Consider the following 24,268-nt stretch of genomic DNA (forward strand, 5'->3'; position numbering starts at 1 on the left):
ATGCATTCCTTTCAAAATAATTGAAAGTGAACTGACCCCCTTTTCAGTCACATGTTGTTAAAAAACAATTTCCATCTGCAGATTTATGATCCATCTGCCCGACTCATTATCACTCATTTAATCATTAGAAACAGTTATTTGATTCATGTAACATTAAAATACACGTGTAATTTGGTGTGACAGCAGGAAGTAATGTAAAAGTACATATATACTCTTTACTAAGTCAAGTGGTTCTTCCCTTTAATTCTAAAATAAAACTACCACCACAGACTCTCAAAATCAAATTTCATTTGTAAAATGAAAAAGCAGTAAAAATACAGCAGGTTATCCACAGTGTCTACAATATTTCTCTCATAAATCACTTAAAGGCACATTTACAGACACATTTTGTTTCAATTTAACAGCAGATTTTCGTTGAAAAGGCTGACACTGTTTGATCGAGCTGGCTCGGGTTGTATATTATAAAAATACCTGTATTTCAAAATAGAGACTCAAGACTCAATTATTTGGGATCTATGAAGTGAACTAAAATCCTGTGAATAACAAGTACCAAAACATGAATGTAGCAGATACAAACGTGAGCCAAATGTATAACTTTACAAATAAGTGATCCTCTAGATTCTGCAGGAATATCTGTTTTAAGTTTAATCTCTTTTATTGGGCTGCGCCTGCCCATTTGATAAAAGTTGATTTAAATTCAAAATGGCCTCAGAATTAGGTTCATTATCCCACAAATTGTTGTTTTTACACTTCAGTTTTTATACTTAAACAAAATATAACAAATTAATTAGAGCTGATTATTTATTACTGTTGGACAGAAACAGGCTAGATGTTTACCCTGTCTCAAATCGTTATGCTAAGCTAAAAGGCTGCCAGCTGTAGCTTCATATTTAATGAACAGATATGAGAGTGTTCATCACCTCATCTTAACTGTTAGCAGGAAAGTGTCACACTATTCCTTTAAGCTCCAACTTTGAGCCTAAAACCTGAAAGACACCACAACCTGTGGTTATAGTGGTCAACCTTAAGGGTGCTTACACACCTGAAAGTCTGAACCAAGGTCCGAACCAAGTTTCATGTGTTTGTTGCATTGTATACATTTGAGCCGGTCAGTTTTGGTTTCAGACTGCAATTATTCCAGTGAACGTAAAAACTTTACACAACATACCGACGTCCTGTCATCATTACCTACGTGGGCTACACCTCCTTAGACTTGACATTGACTGCTTTGTTGACGGGCGTGTGTCTGACGTTAGCCTGTCATAATTCCCTATAATTGGTCCGAAAGTCCAAAAACTTTCAAAATAATGCTTTGACACTGGAATGGAACTGAACCATAGTTCAGTTTGATCTGGACTGAGACCGCCTCTTTCAGTCGGACCAAGGCTCGGCTGTTTGGTGCACACCGTGGTCCAGGGGAGGTTTCACACCTGAAGTACGGACCGAACGAGGTGTGAAAGCACCCCGACACTCAGTTCCACTTGTAATTCAAAAACAACAACACGTTTCGTTTCGGGCTGTGATTAACCAGCCACAGTGCTGTTGAAAAATAAGCAAATCAATGACGGTTGACACGATGACTCACAGTCTGTAATGCGTTTCAGTTGTACATGTTTATGGTCACAATTGCAGCAGCTGGTGTGTGATATATTTTGAAAAACAGCATTTGGGCAAGAAAAAACAAAAACAAAAAAATCAAACCAGCAGGCACTGCTGTTGTTTTAGTGTAGGCAGCATCCAATTAAACTAAAGGCACAACTGGTCTGAATGTTGGCTTGATGCACTGTTACTCAGCGGGTTTATGAATGTGTTGACAAACTGAAGAGGAGGATCACGCTCGAGAGATTTTCATGTCCAGTGTTTTTTCTCTTCACAGAGCAGAGGAGTTGTGGAGGTGTAGTCAGGGTGAAGCAGAAGAGTCCAGTTTGAGGAGTCTTATTGACAGTCTCTCCAGAGTCTCTTCCAGTGTTTTTTGTTTTTTTTGAATGTGAGCAGAAGGACAGATGAGAAGATGAAACAGAGAGAGGGACAAGCAGACGTCTTCAGATGGTGCCCTTAGAGACCCAGAAGTCCTTGTGTTTTCAGACACTACTTCAGTGAGTCTACTCACTGAAGCTGAAGTTCAGGCCAGAGCTCTCTGTGATTGGGGAGGAGGGGCCGGCGCTGGATACAGCACTGGAGGGGATACTGCCGTCTTTAAAGAAAACACAGAAAAAACAGTTAATTATCTTGAGAGTCAAAGAACAGATCATTTCTCTGGTACAAATCCCACTTTTTGCTGATCCCTGATAGACGTATTAATCTCATAACTTGCACCCTGAAAACTCACTCCACTCCAAATGATTTATTGAGATGAGTTACTGTTTGTGCGTCATGTGGAGGACAGAAAGTGAACAAAGTGGGGGGAGTGATGTACAAAAACAAGGAAGCAACAGCGTCATACCCTCGCTATGCCATCTTCTGTTGCCATGGAGAACTTCATGAAAACAGTTTTATTGGGGGGTTTCATAAATCAAGTCACATCAAGTATATCAAGTATTATTACCTGCCAACATTAGGTTGAGAAAAGGGGATATTTTCTTCAGTATCTGCGAATCTAACTTTAGTTTATTCAAAGTGCGTATCACCCAGAGAGTCTCTGTACACTTTACAAGTGCAAGAACAGCAAAATACAATATAACAGGTGAGAAAATATGCACACATTTGAAAGCACTCACGCACACAAATACACGGGTGATCATGTTAACGTGCCTGAGGTGAGGACCATGTATCCATATCAGGATTGTCAATGAGTGTACCAATAGTGGTACGTTATTCCAGAGAAGTAACCGGCATTGAGGGGATGTAAAGAACGTGATTGGATATTAGGAGAAGTTAAGGCTGAAGATATATATGAGGGAGAAAAGTCCATTAAAGGCTTTATGGGTTAGAAGGAGGGGTTTAACATCAGCTCTTGCGTGAACCGGTAACCAATGTACAGATATAAGTGGCAAATAACCTTACACCCCAGGTTAATGGTATAAAAACAAGGATGTGAAAGTACAATGTACAGTAGACCTCCATAAAAAAGAAGAGAAGGGATGAAATTATGCAGGACTACAGTTTGTAGACTAGAGGCAAGAGGACAAACCAGTGAGACAGGAGGTAAATGTCCATAGAGGGGAAAGTCACACCACTTTGAGTGAATTTGAAAGTGTATTTCTTCTTCTTGGGAGCAGTTTCATGCATTTTCAGCTGCCATCTGAGTGAAGCGCAGGGACGAGTGACTCATCTCTGCCTCTGGGTTTGGTTGCCAGGTACCACAACACAGGTCCCACAGAAAACAGAGACACTCCCGATTGTTTTGTCTCACAATGAAATCTGGAGATCAACGGTTCAATATGAATAATTTTAATTTAAAATATTAATAAATAAATTAACAGAACTTATCAATAGAATGTGAAGTTGGACATTATGTAAGACAAGTCTATGAAGTTATCACGGGGAAAAAGGAAATGCCCCTTTGCTAGTGGTGTAATCGCAACAACCCTCCGATGCTCCGAGCTTCTAGTTCAGGCAGACTCCAGTCAGCTAATACGACTGCTGGCTGCACTGCTAACTGAGCTAACTAGCTCATGGCAGCTACAATTATAATCAGTTAGCAGTTACTATGGTGTTATGCTGCACAGTATTTGTTTAGAGATGAATCCGACATGGAGCCAGTTCTTACATATCGCCCCAGTAACGGGAGGAATTACCAATCAGGAGCACAGCAGGCGAGAGAGTTAAAAATAGGGAGACACTTGTAGTCTAGACTCTGACCGGAAAATACTGTAAGACTAAGATAACTTGCAGCACATTCATTAGTCAATACATTATTTCATATTTAAGGCTTTTTTAGATCCAGTCATTGTCGTTTGGACACATAAAAACATCTTGATGACTGAGTGACATAGTCGTGCCCTTGCACACAGCTCTCCTGTAACTACAGCCAATAGGAAGACGAACCAGCGTCTGACCACCAGCAGACCAAGTGTCGTATTCATCCTGACGTCACCTCCAGCATCTGTGCCTGAACACCGTGTGATAAATGAGGATAAATGAGTTATCGGCTGTTACAGCAGCCCAGATCCGGAGCAGGTTCTACCAGAATAGAGAGAGACAGATCGACAGAGAGATTAAAAAGCCGCCCAAAGCGTGCACAGTGTATATGAAATACACAAGAGGTGGACGAAATAGGGAAAACATGAGAGATGGACAGATAGGAGAGTGGATGCTTTATCAATCAACAACAGTGGCAGGAGGATAAATGAATGACCTCACAGGGGATAAAAATGTTGAAAAACAGATTGAAGAAAAAAGAGAAGAAGAAAAAGGTGGAACGAATAAAAACGAGGAGCTGTTGAAGGCTGTGATGTTCTCTAGGAGCCCTATTTTTGAAGTTTTATAAGTGATGCTGCTCCCACAAGGTCGGCTGCCAGCCATTTACATTCTGCTGTTATTTAGCTCGGCTGACAGTTTCAGGGCTGTTAAAGAGTTTTCTTTTTTTATGAGTTCACTAAAATTACAGCTCATTTTGCAGACATCTAGGCTGTTCGTTGATAGCCCTCACTTCCTTATAATTTCATGTGCACATTTTAGTCTTTTTATATTGATCTCTTACCCAGAGGAGCTTAAGGTCGGTGTTCAGAGAAGTAGTGAAACAATTAACGGATCATCAATAAGTTGACTGAAAGAAAATTCATCTCCAAACTTTTTCGTAACAATTAATCAAGGAAAGGATCACAGTTCTTTCTTGACCTTTTAAATATCAGATGACAAAACAATCTCAACTCATTTAATCATTTAAACGCACAACAAGGAGCTTTTAATTGGTTGTGAAACAGTCTTAATCTTCTCTTCGTTGAGGTTATATAGACACATCTGTATTCAATTGTGTGTAAAGATTGTCCGTATTTCAGTGTTAATTGTTATAGTTATTCTTAATGCAAGTCACCGGGTCAAATAGGACATAACATGAACTATATTTTCATGGTGGAGTGCTGAGGATGAATCGAGGGATCTTGCAGCCCAAGGAGAGAAGCTGCGATGTAGTCTGGTGGTACAGTAAAGGGCCATCCACATCGAGAACTAACACTGATGAACGACAAAGTGAACAGCGCACAGTGTGTGTCGGCAGCTTAGGAAAATGGATATTACTGACTTCATTACCCGTTAGTGCTGTAGGCCAACACTGCACGGAGAAACAAAAAAAAAAGAAAACCCCCAGAAGGATGATTTTATGAAATTCTTCAGAGATGAGAAGAGTGAGGAGAATCCAGCACTCTGTAAGAGGACTTGTCATCTTCTGAAGACAAATTTTATTCATACTTTTGGCTGAGTCAACATCCATTATCCTGGTGATCATTATAAAGGACATCAAAAGAAACTTCAGGAACCCCATCAGCGCCAAAGACAGTTTTCATGTGTAATTTACAGCCTAATATATGTTATGTAAGTGTTTAATAAGTTGTATTAATTACCAAGGCTGAGTTATTAGAGTAGACCATCTAAAAAGTGTCTTCTAAATGCCATCAGTTAGCACACATAAAAGAGGTCGGCTACAGTTAGAAACCAATATTTTAAGCACTCCTGCAACATTATTTTATAGACGAATCTGCCCAAAATTAAGCTTATTGATGTGTTTCTAACATTCTTAAAAATACTCTGGGGTAAAGTCTGCCATCCACTCGAGTGAGAGAGATTATTAAAGCTATCTAATTGTAGTTATTGTTATAGTTATCATTCCTGGTGTGGACAGCTCTAAAGACAGTTTACTTTGTTTCACCCTTGTCATCTTTAGTCCAAAGAGGTAGAATCAACAAAAACGTATACTTACTTGTAGTAGCTTTAAGTAATCTATCTAAAAAAAAATGCTAAATATTTTCCAGCTTCTCAGATGATCTAAAAAAATATAGAAACCAAAAAACCTGGGAAAGAACAAAACACGCCTCCAAACAAAGTGCTCCATCACTCCTCAGCCAGGCATGAATCACTTTGTTTTCACATATTAAAGCCTTTTGGCTCATTGTGCCTTTTCATTAACCTGATGAAGCGTATCGCTGTTGTTGGTGTGAATTGATCGTAATTTTTTTCACTGTGGGGTTGTTGTTGTTTTTTTCTGATGTCTCTTGCAGTTGCCAGCACCAACAGCTCTGCAGAGCACACTGTGAGCAAAGCTGTTTCTATCTTTTTCACTAAAAAATTGATGCATCCATTAAGAAAAAATATCAACAGATTAATAAATAATGGAAATAACCATTAGCAGCCTTAGTTATGGGCTGAGGGTCAAGGACAGCTGATGTGGGGCTGACCTGGTTGTTATGATACAGACAGTATCTGTAACCACGGGGTCAGTTAAGATAAATGACGCCTATCGGGTCACATCTGCTCCCATTTACAGAATGTGAAGGTCGTTCTGAAGGTGTGGAAGACCTTTTTATCTTGTTCCAGGTTTTGCTGACTATGCATGGTCTTTTCCAGCATCACTCTACTTCTCATTGCTACTGTTACTCATTCTCACACATGGGAGCTGTCAGTGAAGCGATAGTCTGGCCGCAGAGCAGCCCTGGGGGAGGATTAAAAGCCTTGTTCAAGGAAGAATCCGAAATTGATAGTCACTAAGCACCGACCACAGTACATGTATCAAAAATTAATTCAGAACTGGGCTTTAAAACCAGTGATCAACCTCTTATTTTCCTTTATTGTACTAAAGGCATTTAAATAAAACACCCAAGAAACCTTCTGTATCAACTGTGTTACACCAAAAGATATCTACCATAAGAGATTAAGGCTGACTACATATTGTATTGTGCCATAAAATCTTGTAAACACTCACGCCACAGTGGTTGGCTTGGCGGACGAAGAGATGTTTCCGACCCAGAGGAGGACAGAGGCTGCTGAGGGCTGTAGAGAGACGTCTGGCTCTGAGAGTCGAACAAGCTGGAGAGTGCTGGACCAAAGACGGGAAAAACAACATTAAGATCATTTGTTTCCAAATGTCGTACACTGAAGCTCATGTTCATTTAATTCTTTAAGAGTTTTGTTGAGCTGGCTCTACTCCAGCAGACTTTGAAGCACTGATATGTGGTGTTTACATCTAAATTAGATGAAGAGTACAGGCTATGACCCTTTTTGCACATAGTCCCTCCAATTTAAAGTGCCCAACCTTTGTGGGTTTACGAGACACCAAAAGTTAATTTGTGGTCATACCACAGGTAAACAGGTTATTTTGCAGCTCGGTCTTACACAAAATATTGAACTTTCTTTCCCAAACTTTCTGAAGCACAAGTAAAGCTTTTCATCCAGCCAAAATTAATCAAGAAGTATGGTCTAGACCTGCTCAATTAGGGAAGTGTCATGAGATGACTTTTGTTGTGAATTGGAGCTATACAAATAAAGATTGGATGGGATCGGATGGAGGATATTTTGGAAAATAATGCATCCCTTACCCTCTTGAACACAGGACAGTACAATAAAAAATGAATGTCATGATCAAAATGACCTCTTCCTGAGTATAACTGACGAATCATCTAAATAGATGTGATGCTCCTGATGATAATGCAGAATAATGTTGGGTGATGGCAGACATTTTCTGGTGGCTTTAATCGCAGCTCGATGTTTCTCTGACTTGGCAAATATATAAACATATGGTGCTGATTCATCAGCCGGCCTACCTTTCATAGTTTTGGCGTGGGCCTCACTGCTGCTCTCACACACGTTGTTGAGGAACTCGTCCACCTGCTTCAGTGAGAGCGAGTTGTGCAGCGTCTCCAGCGGGTAGATAGAGGGCACCATGGAGCAGCCTTCAAACCCTGCAGCACAGACAGGAGAGACAGAAACACAGCCGGTCGTACCACTTCTCCATCAGATGAAGAGGAGGAGGAGCAGGAGGAGTGGTGACGCTACAGCTCTCTGTGCATGTTGACTATCCTCCAGGTGTCTGACAAGCAGGTCCCAACATCCGGCAGCCATTTTGTTTTGTTAACTAGCCACACAGACTTTAAAGCTACTGTAAGATCTAAGATTAGTGGTTTGTTACCGTCTACAGTGGCTAGTAAAGCTTACCCACCGTCTGGCCTCCCACAGTAGCAGCATTACACAAACTTACCAGCCAAAAGTAATGTGAACAAACATAATCAGCAAATATGGCTGCTGTTAAATTCCTTCTTGGGTTAGTCAGACCATATAAACAAAAATGGGATGTTGTCCATCATTTGGGAAAGTGTTATTAACTGCAAGATGGTGTGGATCAATTCACTCTCAAAGTCTTCACTAAGCTTAGCATGTTGACATACTGTAGTGAGCTGAATGAATGTTTGAAGTCAAGCACGTGACCTGTATGGAAAGTTATTTGTGAATATTATAATGTAAATCATTTTTCGAAAACGCCTATAGATCCTTCTGTCTGCACATAATGATGTAAAGATGATTCATCACTTTTTAAAATGAAGTTTGCATCAGCATAATGACAGTCAGTAGATAAGTATTTAGATCTTTTACATCAGTTAAAAATATCCATATCACACTGTGAAAACAAGTTTCATATAAAAGTCATGCATTTATAATTTCACTTAAAGGTCCAGTGTGTAGGATTAAGGCAGCTGAAATTGAATATAATATCCATAATTATGTTTTCATTAGCGTATAATCACCTGAAACTAAGAATCACTGCATTTTCTTTACTTTAAAATTAGCCCTTTATATCTACAGAGGGAGCAGGTCCTCTTTTATGGTGTCCGCCATGTTTCTACAGTAGCCCAGAATGGTCAAACCAAACGCTCTAGAGATGGCCTTTTGCATTTGTGTTTTTGGCCGCCACCGTAGGGAAGGGTGAGATGAGGGCTGCAGTCTGCAACCACACCAGTACATGCCACTTAATCCTACACACTGGGCCTTTAAAAATACATGTTCTGGCAACAAAAAGTACTTCAAGTATTACGCAATTAAGTAAAGTAATTAAGTAATTATCATGATTTTGGATATGAAATACAAGACAAAGTGTTTAGATGTTGCCAACAACAGTGAAAAAAGGGAGCATCATCATTTACGTTATAAAAAAACAAAAAAACAAACTGCATTCAGCTTTACTAATTTAATACCATGACCCAAACATATTTTTACTGAGAGTATAGAGGTTTTGTACAAGATTTCAACCTTCTATTTTCCTCTTGTTAAGTTGCATATTCAATAATCCCAGCTGCACAGAAATGAAATTCAAGCCACATTACAACAATTGCGAGACAGCGAGTTGTTGTGGATCTTAACGATGGTTGAAGATTGCAACATAAAAGATTACCTCTCCTGAAGGATCAATGGTATTGAAATAATCTCTCTAGTTTTGATAATTAATGGACTGAGAGTGAATTGACCACGACCCTTGCAAATAAAAAAGCATATTTTACTTAAAAAATGTTGGTGTAGTGTTGAGGCAGAGAACACCATGATGAAGTGATACCATGAAAAATAAAGGGGTAGATGGATGTTGAAGCAGGGGCTTCAATTCATCCATCTCCCCAGAGAGCACGCTGGTCAGCATGGCATTTCTCCATGAATAATGTGCTGTGATGACTGAAGGTTTTTCCACAGCGACTCCCTAAAACAACTTTCTAATACAACGACACAAGCGGAACGAACTGCAGTCAGCACTTAATGGACAGGAACCGTTCGAGGCCTCGAGGGACAAAGATACGAGTTCCTTTAGTTGATAATTTTTACAGCCCAGTTTCAGCAGAGAGGCTCACGGGTTATGAAACTGTTCTCAGTCATTGTTTTTCAGCAGTCCCTCCATTTTATATCTGATGTCAATATATGTACATAGCATTTATTTGTAGCCCTTTGGCCAAATAGCTGATACAAACAAAAACATACAGAAAAACAACACTGGGAAGGCATTTTTCATCACAGACAGCTGCTTTAACAGTTGTTTTAGACTGTAAAATCATCACGCAGCTTTATTCATTGGAGGCAAGATGGCTGTTCAACATGAAAAGGTCTGCCTGCCAAAGCTCTGATGACAGAAGAAATATAATACCTGCGTGGCTTTAAAAAAGCCTCGGGAGGAAGTGTTTTAGTGGCTCAGCAGACTAAAATGTGTGTTGCATTTTCACAGGTTTGATCTCCTTCTTTAGCTTTGCCACATGACATTTATCCTCACCCCCAACTGTTCATTCTGCCGTTACTATACTAAACTAATACTATCTATACTAAAGCATGAGTTGTATGAAATCAACATAAGATGGCACTTATCGCCTCCGTCTCCTCCCCATCTTTGCTGCAGCCTCTCCATGTGGATATCAAATTCAGCTCACACACCAGATGCAGTGGGGAGCAGAAAACACTGATGCTTCAGTACACTGCACCATTCACTCAACCAGCACGAGTGAGCACAAAGACAGCACAACAGGAAAGACAGGGCAGTGATATTTAAAACAGCAAAAAATAAAGTCATGTAAGTCAAAAAAATCTCAATCTACTCTGCATGTAGCAAATAAAAACATCTGCAACAATCTGTAACAGGTTGAGAGAGAATAATGACCAATACAAGCTCCAGAAACACTTCATCAGCACTTCATGAACTAGACTGCACTTAATTAACCAGTTAAAATGAGGGATGCGACGATGACCCAAATCTTTCAAGAGACGCTCAAATATCTGCCAACTGGCTGGGAAACATATTTTGGGATGCAGCGATGCATAGGCGTCACCTCCTGGTGCAAAGACCAAACTGGTGCTACAAACACCTGATTACTCTCTACTGAGCTTGTCAATGAACAAATAGCCAGTTATGAGGACATTTCCTCTATAACCACTGCGTAGGACGGAGCATGCACACGATGCAGTTAGACAAGCCTAAAAGTCTTCCACAGAAGACTTTCTTCAGCTGGTCTTCCAAAGTCAACACAGCATGCATGGAGAGAACACAGTCCTTCGTTTGCAGATATTTCATTACAAAAATATTTGCAATGAAGTCTATCTTTTTCTAGTCCGAGAATGGCACAACAGGGGTCCAATTGTGTGTGAGGTAGGACTGTAGACAAAATAGACTTCAGGACTTAAAGACACAGTGAAATAAAGAAAAGGACAAGTTTTAATCCTGTGTCCTCGTGCTAATTTTTCAGTTATCTCTTATTATTAGAATTCAGCTGAAACAAGTATCCAGTACAAATAATGTACTTTTTTACAAGTAGTGGCATCATCCGAGTAAAATTTGTCAATATCGAAGGACAATCCTCACTAGGTAGCCGACTAAAGTTCATTTATCCAAACTTCTGTAAACAGATGTCTGTCTCCTCTGACTTCTTCTAAATAGTTTATAATAAATTGTGCAGAATTTTACCATTATTATCGAATTAGTTCTGGAGTAGCGGCCAAAAAAGGGGTTGTAAGTTCACAGTGACCTTGACCTTTTACCTTTGGCCACCAAATTCGAATCAGTTCATCGGTGAGTCATAGTGGACATTTGTACCAAATTTGAAGAAATTCGCTGGAGGTGTTCTTGAGATATGTGTTACCTGGGAAAACATAATGTCCCCGGGCAGTGCTGTCGCTGACACGGAGGCATAAAAATGAAAAGCTTCCAATTGATTCTGTCAATTTTTCTGGTTTAAGACCTGCTGGATAATGTAGTTGGTTAAACAGATAATGGTGTACACGCTCATCCTACTTGTTTTGGCAAAATATGTGTCAATATATTTCCACTCTTTCCTCCGAATAACGTATTGACACCTTTCAACACACGTTAGTGAGCTACAGTCTACTTTATATCATTCATCAGAGGTGTGTGTTTGGATCGCAGTTGGGAAAAAGTGTTTCCAAAGAATGTGGTTGAGGTCTAATGTATTAAATTCTCATCTCTCAGGTGAGAGAGGTGGATTATCACCCACGGTTGAGCGACCTAATCAAATCCCACTGTGTTAATCAAATCTTTCTCATAACTTAACTCCAGCCAAAGATTCAGAAGATGTCACATTAAGGAGGATTAAGGATTCACTGTGACTTTAAGAATGCAGAAGAAAATGAACAATTCCTGCTTTCAAAGCATGTGTTGCACACTGCAGATATGACAGGAGAAAGGATAAATGCACAGGCAGAAAACCAGGCTGAAAGAAAAACCGAGCATTGGACCACAGTGGATGCAAAGTTCGACTGGCAGTAATATCGTCCCGCTTGCCCCAACACTGGCTGAACGGGCAAGAGGGAGGAAGAGGAGGACACGGATCTACAGAGGCTGACCGTGGAGGGATTCTGGGAGCTCCTGACCAGACATCAGCCAGCTCTTGAGGAGGCGGAGGTGGTAGGGACAGTGGCGCAGGTGGTGGGCCATGGCCCTGTCCACAGCCAGAGGGGCAACCCCCTGAAGGGCTGGCTCAGCGGGAAGCCCCCCCAGCAGCTGGACTACATGGAGCTTGTCTGAGGGCTCTGAGGGACGAGAGGCAGAGCAGGGAGGAAGAGAAGGTACAGTGGAGCAGGAGGAGTGTCATTTGATCAATATAGGACCTCTTATGTCTTCAGGCCTGAGCACAACAGTGTGTCTCAATCGTTTCAACCATGCATGGAGATAAAACTGCACTGTGTCTGTTTTCTCAAGTAAAGAATGTGTGTTTGAGTTTTGTGGCATCTGTAAAATTACTTTCTGGCAAGGCTGGATTACCAACCATGTAATGGCCTGGAGCTCGCGGTTCACCATGTGATAATAAGTTTGTGGTAATCCATTCCTAACTTGTTAGTTAATACTGTAAGACACAGTTTGTGGCCACTTGGGGGCAGCAGAAACAAGCTGTGAATACAACAATATATCACCTTTAGGTTGATTTGGAAAATTGTTAGCAAAAAGTTGCTTATTTATACATCCGGCAGTGTGGAGCAACAGAATGATTCACTTGGAGTCGTGTTTCTGGCCACCTGATGAACACAAGTTTAATACTTACTCTCTTTTTGCCCCTTATTTGGTCTCTACCACATCCTGAGGAAAAGGTTCTTTACTAGCTAAATGCTCCACTATGTTCACGTCTATGTGTGTCGTTAAGAGCTTTTTCAATGAGCACAGCTCTCAAAGCTGAACTAAAAAAGGAGCAGAAACTCACTATAGAGCTCCATAAAGCTGAGCTGCAGATTCTTTATAATTCTCTGTAGGTTCAGTGACTCCTTTCACATTGTCATTTGATACATCGTGAGCTGCTTTCAGACAACTCATGCATTACAACCATCTTGAGGCTCCTTCCTGTATGTGCCCGTTGTACCTAGCATACCATTTTGCTTAGTGAATGTCCCACAAACGCACACTCCTCCTTAGTTAATCCAGCGCTGCTCTGATCACGATCACCAAAAAAGAAGGAGCAGCTTTAAGAAGACAGTGAAAGACCGAGTGAGCACAACTTCTCTTCTTCTAAATATGATTGATGGAGATATAATTCATGGCGGTTTCTCACATTTCGCTTTCTCTCCATTACACAGTGCGATATTTCTCTTAATAACGGAGGTGTGCGTGAGAAATTGTCGTGATTGTTCTACTCTGCTGAGCATCAGAATTCATCAGTGCTAATTTGCTAATTTTGTGAGCACAAGATGTTTCATTATACCCTGGCAAACCATTAACCAGATATAAAATTGACTTAGAAATAATGTCTTACACATTATACATCATTTTCTCTCTCACCAGTGACCACATTGGCTGCACAATTGTCAACCAAATGTGTGAGTTAAGGTTCTACTTTAAATCAACAGATAACAGGAGGTGCTTCGCTCCAAAACACTACATTGATTTTGTGAAAATGTGACCTGACTGATTTATGACTCAATCCAAAAATAAATATAAACAACTCTAAAAATGTTTTGTCAACGTAAGCCCCACACAGCTAAATATCCTATTAGTAATCCACGGTGAGTTATACCTTCCACAGTCTTAATTATCTTTACAAAACGTGTCAAAATACGACACTAAGTTGAGAACATATGCTCTCATTATGTATCATTAGCAATCAAAACCAGGCAAAGAGGGGTAAATCAGTAGGCTGCAGGTCACAGAATTTGAAATTATTTTCAGACTATTTTAAACACTTAAATAAAAGGATCAAAGCTGAGTAAAACCAGCCTGAATACTTTAAATGTGTTGCGATACTAAAACAAGCTTAAGACACTTAGCCAAACCACATGCGTACTTGACAACAACCCAAACTGGAGCGAAACACTCATCGCTGTGGTTCCCAGTGGTTGGTCCAAATACTTGTCAACATTATATCAGATTTCTGACTTATACTAACTCAAAACGTCAGATGATCCTACTGCTTGGAAGACATGTAATTCCTCCTGCTAACACACAGACAGCACTAATCAGACAGCCAACACATGCCGGGCTGTTTCTGAGCCATTGATCTAAATCCTAAATAACATTCAGTCAAATCCAAATAACCTTTCAGAACTTGTGTGCAGTTCAATTTGCCATAACTCAGTCTGAGCCAGTAAGAGCCAGTAGGGCTGCCACCAGTGAGCCCATAAATGAATGATCTCCCAATGCACAGTGGTGGTGCAAAACAGCCACAAAACACATTTTAGGAGAGTAAAGATCAAATTTTCAAACTGCAGCTTTAACAATAAGGAATGGTTTCAGAATCAAGCAGTGAGGAGTAACTCTCATGAATTCCCAACAGTTGCTGTTTCCTGCTCTTTGACAGATATTGAGGACAATGAGGACAAACTCAAAACTTTTCACAGACTAAATGTTTACATTACAATGTCCTGAGTCAAAGGCGGTGACTTTAAATGTCTTGTTCTGACCGACCAATCATTACTCCAAAACCTACAAATATCCATTAACAATAATATAAAACAGAAAAGCAGCAAACGCTCACATTGGAGAAACTGAAACAAGAGGATTTCTGGCATTTTCACTTGAAAAATCAGTGGAATGATGAATGAATCAATCAAATGATGGACGATTAATTTCTGGTCAATCAAGTTATTTGATTAAAGAATTAACTGGAAATGCAAAGCATACTGAATTTGTGTGATCAAAAAACAAACAAACAAACAAAAAAAACAATCTGTGAACTGAGGAATGACTGATGAAGACTGGTAATTAATTTTAGTGGTACAAATTCATTAATAAATCCACTTAAACACATACTCCTTTGTATTGGTGTAGAATCAAATCTGCAATCAGACATAAATGAAGAAACAATCTATTTGATTTTGTGAGGAGCTCCTCATTCACGTCGAAAAGCAGCTCACATGCAGTTTAAAGGACCAACCTTACACCCCGATAACTTTGTCTTTGCTGACCTCTACTGGTTTAACTTCTCACCTCGCTGCAGCGGTGTAGAAGTGTACTCCGGGGTGTGTCAGTACACTTGACATCAGGAAACTTTCAATCACAAAAAGCAGTTGAACACTGCTTTACAGGCTGGTGTTAAAGCAACATTATGCAAGAACTGGTAAGACTAAAGTTTGAGTGCAATTCACGTGTCTCTGATCTCGATCATATTTTATAGAGAAATTATTTTCCGTTTGTTTCCTCTGATGTCCTCCGGCTACTCTGCCTTGACTCTCTAAGATTTACATGGACAGATAGTTTTACTTCTTGCTAAAGTAACCGCTACCTGCCACTAACTGTAGCTACCTTTAGCTGGAAAGCTAACTTAGCCTTGCAGCAGGTGATCCTATTAGTGGAATACATGCTAGCATTCCTTGGTGGGTCCTGACCTGAAACCCTGCTCCTCCGGGCAGTTGAAGTACCTGTATCCCCCCCGTGTATGGAGCGCTGAACAGAGCTAACCAGCTAACAGCAGCTACAGTTAGCAGCATTTTACTATGACTTCAAAAAGAAGTCATCTGTCCATCAGTCAGTTATTTTCTTCATAAAATATCATCCAGTTTTACCAAAATCAGCGAATAAAGTCCCAAAAATGCTCCGGCATCTATAACTTTACAACCTAATTCATGTCACCAGTGTGACATAGTGTCGTTAAACATTACGCACTTCTTAACGCTCAACCCAAGTTACGTGCTGCAAGGATAGGCATTTGCGTCGCGGCGTGGGAATGAAAGAGGCACCGTTCTTCCAATTACAAATCTGTGTACCATCAGAATGTTTTTTCTAAATTAAGCGGTTGCATAACGTTGCTTTAAAGTTTATAGCCCCAACATGAGATTGACAGAATAAATCATTTTAAATTGACAAAAAGTGCAGGTGATGTGATGTGTGTGCAGATTATAAACACAGAGAAATATATCGATATGACAACAGATTAGAATATATAGATATATTCCACATACAGTAGATCCGTCCTGTGAAGAGACAGCAGGATCAGAGAGGTAAATTAATCATGTGCAGGCAGAGCAGGTGGTGTTAAGAGGTGAGCGCCGACAACAACACAAGGTACAACAAACACCGAGGGTGTGTGGTGAAACAGAAACTCCTTAAATTATTCTTATTTTTAATCTTGGAGACGTTTAAAGTAATTAACGCAGCCAAACGTCAAACCCCCAAAAATAGAAAACACAAGAAATGTTTTCCCACAAAAAAGATCATGCAAGATAACAGGAAAAACTGGAGGAGTGTCGAAATAAACTTGAATAAATGCAGACATACCATTAGTCGGATGCCTGGCAAACGACACAGAAAATCTCTTTACTGCCGGCATAGAGAACAGCTCTGAGGAGATAAGAAAGGTAACCGGTATTACTGGGACTGCTGGTACCAGTGTCTGCCTGTTTGCCTGTTTGTTTGTATGTGTTTTTAGATGAGAGAAAAAAGAGAAAAACAGAATGAGAGAGAGAGTTGGCCTGTCGATTCACCAATATCTGTGTGCCAACCAACATGCGTGAAAATGAGTCATCTCTGAATAAACAAACAGGAGATAGGCTATCAGAGGAAGTGAATGGAAAGGTTGTGGAGTAGATGGAGAAAATGATGGACGTTTTGGCTGAATATCAAACATGCAGGAGGAGTGACGCTGGGCTTTGGTGTAAAGGGCATTTCTCTTTGACAGGAAACAATCTGTGGATCCAAACTCTTTTTTCCTTTTACTTAACTAGTTACCTTCTTTTAAGCTTTAAAGCACTAGTTTAACATTTTGGGCAATACAGATTTTTGCTATTTTTTTGCTGAGAGATAGATGAGAAGACTGATATCACTCTCATGTCTGTATGGTAAATATGAAGCAACAGAAAGCAGCATGTTAGCTTAGCTTAGCTTAGCATAAAGACTCGAAGCAAGGGGAAACAGCTGGCCAGGCTCTGTCCAAATGTAAAAAAACCTCATGTTATTTCTTGTTTGTTTAATCTTTACAATAACTGAAGTTGCGTTTATGGCCACCTGCTGAATAGAAGACCAATATTCACTCTCCTACAGATCCATTTTTGGTCCCCTCCCTGACTCCTGAGGGAAATATCTGTCTTTTTAGTGACTAAATGCTCCACCATGTTCACCAGCTAGTCTCCAGATCGGGGTTTTAAGGCTTCACTGATAACAGCTTCCTGCTACGGCTGAAAACAGCACTGATGACAGTTTTTGTTATGAAATTGTGGGCCAAAACAATTAGCTGGAAGACACTAAGGCCAGAAACATGGTCCACGCAAGTACGCAAACGCAAATGGTAATGCCTGACCTAGCTGGCACAAATTCGCAACCCTGGCTAGCATACTCAACATGCGCCTTACTCAAAGGTGCGAAATCGAGCTATCCAGAGCATTTCCATGACCACAGTTGTTAACATTGTGAATGTGTACAGCTGTGCCTGGTGCACGAAACGAAAAGAAAAAAAAATTGACGACGAGAAAGGAGAGGATGTGAAACGCTGATGTAATCAGACATGTTCAGCTTGAACTGGAACTGTTTTTAGCAGAAGTGAAACCAATCAGAAGTGGTCGTCTGCCTTTTGTTGTTTAATGCTCCGTTGCTCGCAGACTGTTTGGATTTTCAGGTGACAAACACCAGAACTCAACAACTCATGAAATCATTCTTGAGTAGCTTGCAGCGTCTGTGTCACATATGCGTTTGCGTAATAGCTCGGACCATGTTTCTGATCTGAAAGACACTGCAGTGCTCCAATGGGCATACAATTCACATACTTTCGTATGATCCATTGTTTATATAGGAATATTGATTAGAGATGCTTTACAATAATAAATAGATTGTTGAAACAACCAGCTTTAAGTGGTGATGGTAGCAATTCAAACTTGACCAAACCCATTTAGAGGCTTGGTCTCTGCTCCGAGATCCAGGATCACCCAACGATCGTAAGAATATTCCCTTTTATACAATTAAAGTCCATTCAAATGAACTCGTTTTTAACATGGTGGTGTTGATGATGGGCTATTTGAACTTATCTGATAGGGCCAACCAGTTATTCTTCTTATTCTTCACATTTCCAGTAAATGACTAATATGTTGTCCTGATGCAACCTTCTCTCCCCTTATATGATCAGCACTGACGTCAGTCCAAACCCTCACCTGTCTCTCAGAGAGAATAACATGATGTAACAGAATTGAGAAAGGAAAGCATCTGTTTGCTCCTGGCAGTGTGTAGTCTTGCAGTCAGAGCGACACCCGGTGGATGAATTGAACAGCTCAGTTTCTAGTGTTTAAAACCCACAGAGGGGAAGAAAATATCCCTGCAGTCTGTGCAGAAATGTATAATTTGCAAGTAAAATCATCTGCTCACTTAACCCGAGGATGTGTCACATTCATCTATGGACAGTATCAAATAAACTACAACAGCTGTGACCATGAGAATGATATCCAATCCAGATGTTTGGGATAATTTAACTTGCTCTAAGGACCCCTGGTGGCTGTAAAAACAGCTTGCTTGTACTCACCATTACCAACATGAGACTGAGGGAAAAGAGTGGGGAGGAAGACTGTGACTGGGGATTATTTAAAAGGTGGATTATTGAGTCTTGAAAGTATATCTGTTCCAAATAACAGGCTGAGTTTCTTAATGTAAGGATTACCGTAAATTGTGATTAATGAAAAAAGCCAGATTTCTGGCTTCCAGACACAAAAACTACTTTACTGTGGATTATGAAATTAAAGTCCCTGAGAGGGGATATGCTTCAAAACAACATGCACAGAGAGAGAGAACATTTCAACACATTCGAACCCAAGCAGACAATGGTGTGATCAGTGAGCTGGCATGCTTATCTGGATAAACACTGATCACCGATAACTGCAATGTATCACACAGTCCAATGTGAGGCTGCATGCTCGGCAGTCAGTCAGTCAGTCACTCTGCCGTCAAATCAGTGCCCTCGTCATGCACACTGCAAAATAAATCACTCAAATTATGTGATGCAACAGACTGAAATGGCCGGTTTGTCTTGGGAGCAGAAGAAAGAAGGGAGCCTTGATAAAAAAAAGTGACAAATACTGAATGTCCCAAAAATCAAAGAGTCTGAAGCTTAAGGATCAAGAAGCAGAAGAGGAAAAAAGAAGCCTCAAGAGGAGATGAAAAGACCCGCCGTGTGGAAGAGGACAGGCAGCGGTGTGAACATACCAAACACGCCAATCGGCAGACTGCCGGGAGACAGAGGTGGTTTTCGGTGGTGGTGGTGGTGCGTGCGTACGTAGTCCCGCAGGTTGGGGGCGCTACAGGACACCCCGAGGGCAGAGGCACTGAAGAGGCCAGAGCAGAGCGAGCCTGTGTGAGGAGGAGCCAGGGGGGAGGAGGTGTGTGGGGGGTGAGTTAGTTAAACACCATGCCATTATTCATAACACAACGGTTGCTATGGAGCAGTTCAGGCATGAGTGTGTTGTGTACATTTCAAAGATGATCACGTACACCTGTGTGAAAACCCTGTAACTACAGTTTGGGTGAATTTGGTGGTAATAACACAAAGTAATCATTTTCAGAGGAATGGTGTATGATAGTGCTGCAGCTAATGACTATTCATTATTGATTAATCTGTCAATTATTTTCATGATCAATCGAATCAAATCTTTTTATTTTATGAACTTTTGTCAAATAAGCAGCAAATCTTTACATTTAAGAGAACCAGTGGAACCAGCAAAAGGTGGATAATTAATTTTCTTTCAATTGGCTAATCGATAAATCAAATAATCACTGCAGCTCTGGTCTGATAAACTTAAACAACTAATAACTAAAATTTGTTTCATGGACAATCTGAAAACAAGGCTGCTGTTCCTGGAAATGATTACCTGTAAGCTACAAGGTTTTCACAACAGTGACCATATCTATATGACCTGTACATGTGTGCATATATGTAAGCAAAGAGTGAATAGTGCATACAGAACATGTGTGTTTTGTATGCAGGAACAGCAGAGGCGTGACGACCGGGCCGAGTGTGGAAATAGGATTGTTTCACAACCTTGCTGTCCAACTCTCTGAAGTTGCAGTTAAATTGACCCAATTTTTTACTATATTTTGAATCAAAATTGAGTTTGCAGACCACACATGAAGAAGAGGAAATATTATCTTTGAAATTGATGAGATAAAAATATATTTTTTTAAAAGGTGACAGTATCTGCACCTCATCTCTTTGTTCTAAAAACAGTATGGAGGTATGCAAAGCAGCTGGCTAACAGCGGTCGTCCCTGACACGTGCTGCTCTTGTGACCTGTGCAGTCAGTGTTGTTGGTGGCGGTGATGAACTGGGAGGGATCACTCAGCACTATACAAAACAAACTGACAGGCTCCACTCAGAGAATTCACAGGGGGGATTTATATGGAGCTCCTTTGATGTCGTGCAAACTCAGAACCAACTGCTGCTTTCAGGCTTGTTATAATGAAGCACTGAGTGACAGGCTGATTAGGGGGAAGTAGCACTACACCCACACTGTGCATTTACCTGCTCCTGTTCACATTTGTTTATGATTACATTTGATCATATCTTAAGATTTATTTCATATCGGAGAGGACTTGTTTCTCTGTGTCACGAATCCTTTTGTATCAATTATATCTTTTACGTCTCAATTGTGCAAGCAAATCAAATAAACTGCACTCAATACGAAAGCTTAAGCAGTTTAACAGTCAAGTAGGATACACAGTGACGCACACGTGGCAGAAATTGTTGGCCGACTCTACTCCCCCTTCTCACACTCATGGTTTTATGGTTTTCTCCACACCTTTTGATTTACACGCCAGGATTTCATGCTTGTGTGAGTGTCTGCGTTAGGAGGTTGTTGGAAACAGTACACACAGCAAAACAAGAGTCTTTCAAGGGTTCTTTCATTAGGGTAGAGGTCAAACAGTTTGATGGACCCAGAGAGGTCCTTAAAAAGACCTCTGATACAGCTGATTTGGAACATTTTAGATATTTTAAGACATTCTGTGTAACATGATGAGGGGCCAAGAACAACTACCCAAACATCCAACTTAAAAGGGTTTATTGTGGCACCGAAAAGGGTTCTGCAGCAGGATGAGAACAAAACATAACTGGTGCGATATGAAATGTACTTTTTAAAGACCGCCAACCGTCTCATCTTTTCCACAAAAGCAATAAAAACCTAGTTAAATTGTGGTGCCATAAAGCACCATTAAGCAGCTGATTAATATGTAAGGGGACTCTCATATTACATATTGCCCAACAAACAATTAAGTTTTCATGGAAGACCAATTCTTAAATGATATTTCCTGCAATTATAAGGATCAATTATTTTAAAAAGTATTGCTGAATTAAGGTTAATGTTGAGCTCATTTGTAAGACAACAACAATATTTATTAGTCATCCTGCTGGGTGATATTATGTGCTGTAAAAAGCAATTCCTAATGGACATATCTGCTGTGCAAGACTGTCCTGTTATAATCCTTTTTCACTGTGCACGTGAGCTTATCGTTTATTTCAAATACAGCGGTCTGAATTTATATATAAATCCAATATGTGTTTGATTGCATTTTACTGCAATTTAGATTGTTTAGCATTGTAAACATAATCTCTCTTTTCAGGATTTCAACCTGCAGAAATTCGTCAAACCAGACAATGTAACTGTCTCTGTCTGTAACACAAATCTAGGCAGGCTTTTGGAGTATGTACTTTGTAATGACAGAACACGCTGGATTTTAAAAGCTCCTGTTGAAGCACATTTTATCTGTATTAAAGGGGACAGTTCACCTGAAATCAAAAATATACTTATACTACCAATTACTCCACAGTAATAATCTAAAATGATCCGCAGACCTTGCTGTGAGCAGTTTCATGTAGGAAGCACTTTCTTTCTACCTTACTACATCATCCAACTGTATTGCTGTGCAATGTAAGTAAGCATTAACAGCATTCTCCTTGGCTGAACTGTAACGTTAGTAAGCCACTTGTCCATGAGTAATTGCAAGCTTCCTTCTGTGTGTTGATACGGAAATAATATAGTTCCACATGAAACTGCTCACAACAAGGACTATGGATTATCTTGAGTAGATGGGTCATGATTTCTGCAAAGAGATATTGCTGTTGAGGTTCTGAGATGTATTTTTTGGCACTTTGAGCACCACAAGCAGAGTGCCATCAACAGCCATTATATTCAAACTCTTCAACTCACACCAAAGCAGTCTAAGGTAATATGAACTGTATGATTTTGGGGTGAACTGTCCCTTTCACTTGGGAGGCACCTTTCAATTTCATATTTTGACTGACATGCACTGATGCATGTATGGCATCATTTACCGTTTGTTAAAAACTGTAAAAACTGTGTAACTTGACTGTCAGTATATAGTTAATACTGCCAGCAATTGGTATGTTGTGTGGAATCAGGACACATGTTTTAACACAAAGTCTTTTCTGCAGTATGATTAACTTTAAAATAAAACATTAATGAAGTCTAGAGTCTAGTGTTTGATTAAATCCTAAGTTTGGCTTGCTTCCTCTAATGATTTCAGAAATAAAACCTACAGTGTGTTCCCTATGTTGTCACTTTATCACCTAGCAGAGGTATCGGTACATCTCTGAACACTATGGGACACCAGAGCTGCTGCATTTGGCTGTGAACGCAACTCTCTCCACTGACCTCTGTCCTACATAGTTTGGAGTCTGATCCTGTTTGACTGCTGCTAAGCTAAGCTGGGGTGGAAGCTATGTGACCGTCAGAGAGAGGAACAGAGGGGAGGGGGGTGATGGAAAGAAAAGAGGTGACAGAAAAACAGACAAAGAAATAAAAGGAGAGCCAGAGGGAGGTATGAAAAGGCGGGAGAGAGAAGTCACAGCAGATGCTTGTGATAAGAGGAGGATCAGTGACGACAGCTGGAGATAAATGTGTTGTGAGATCAGTGTGTCTGTTGGCAGAATCTCTCTCGCACACACACACACGCGCACACACACGCACACACACACACGCACACACACGCACACACACACAGCAGAAATGAGGTGCCCACCTAGGCCACTGGCTGGTTTGATCTCAGGAGACTGGCGTGAACACAAGGGGAAGAGTCGGTGAGATGTGCTGCCTTTGGAGGACTGGGTGGGAGAGGTCTCAGAGAGGACCTGAGTGGGGCCATGGAGACCAGGGGTTAAGACTGAGACGGGCTGCTACAGTAAATCAGGGACCTGATGATTCCCATTCACTTCAACTAAAACACTTGAATCATAAAAGAAAAACAAGAGAACTTCTACACATGTGCAAAAATAAAAACAGACACCCAGTCTGGTCCTATCATTGTTAGCATTACATTCTGTCTACTCCTGAAACACTAAGGTCTGGTACCTCCATGGAGCCCGTCTTGCGGTTGCGGATCATAGGGGACCTTCGCTGGATGTTGATGGGCTCAGAGACAGGAAGTGCCTGGTCTACCTGGTCCTGGGAGAGGTCCTCCAGACTGCCCTGATTGGGCTTTTTGTCTTGATTCTGATTGGTCAGAGGAGGAAATGTTTGACACTTTATATATTCTTGTCCGTGTCACCACACGCACAGGTATGAACAGCAATAACAACCTGAGCTGTCATGGCTAACTGAATTAAACAGGGTCTTAAGGAGTATTACCGCATATGTGAAATTAGTATGAAGCCTTTTGTGGCTCCTGAGGAAGCTGCATTTAATCTTAAAATATCTTAATCTTAAAATTGCCTCCTGTGATGTCACTCTTTGGCTAAGTTGCATTGTAGGTAATGTAGTTGCCATAGCACTTCCTTATCAAAACCCTGGTGCCTACATTACCCACAATGCACAATGTTTGTATCATGCACTATTTTTGTATGTTTGAATTTGTTTCAACAAAACTTTTTCAAAAGTCAGTCATCACAGTGCAAGAACTCAAAGTATCTGGCCAGTTGAAAGGCATATCACCTGAATATAATAATTTAACATC

At 40.5% G+C, this 24,268-nt stretch overlaps 1 protein-coding gene across 2 annotated transcripts in view; it reads right to left on the reverse strand.

The window, feature by feature from the left end:
* Positions 1-271: 271 nt before the first annotated feature.
* The window catches only part of ppip5k1b (diphosphoinositol pentakisphosphate kinase 1b), a 52,182-nt gene continuing 28,185 nt past the window's right edge, over positions 272-24,268 (reverse strand). The window contains exons 24-30 of one of the 2 annotated variants that reach the window (XM_084363678.1): positions 23,668-23,808; positions 23,339-23,447; positions 19,511-19,654; positions 16,607-16,669; positions 7,695-7,832; positions 6,857-6,970; positions 272-2,194 (exon numbers count right to left, since the gene is read on the reverse strand). In XM_084363678.1, the coding sequence (XP_084219804.1) occupies positions 2,103-2,194; positions 6,857-6,970; positions 7,695-7,832; positions 16,607-16,669; positions 19,511-19,654; positions 23,339-23,447; positions 23,668-23,808 (801 nt within the window). In that variant the 3' untranslated portion in view covers positions 272-2,102. The remainder of the gene's footprint in view (positions 2,195-6,856; positions 6,971-7,694; positions 7,833-16,606; positions 16,670-19,510; positions 19,655-23,338; positions 23,448-23,667; positions 23,809-24,268) is intronic. The other variant, XM_084363679.1, reaches the window with a different exon arrangement.

This window comes from Pagrus pagrus (assembly GCF_965226575.1).
Source record: "Pagrus pagrus genome assembly, chromosome: 10".
NCBI lineage: Eukaryota > Metazoa > Chordata > Actinopteri > Spariformes > Sparidae > Pagrus > Pagrus pagrus.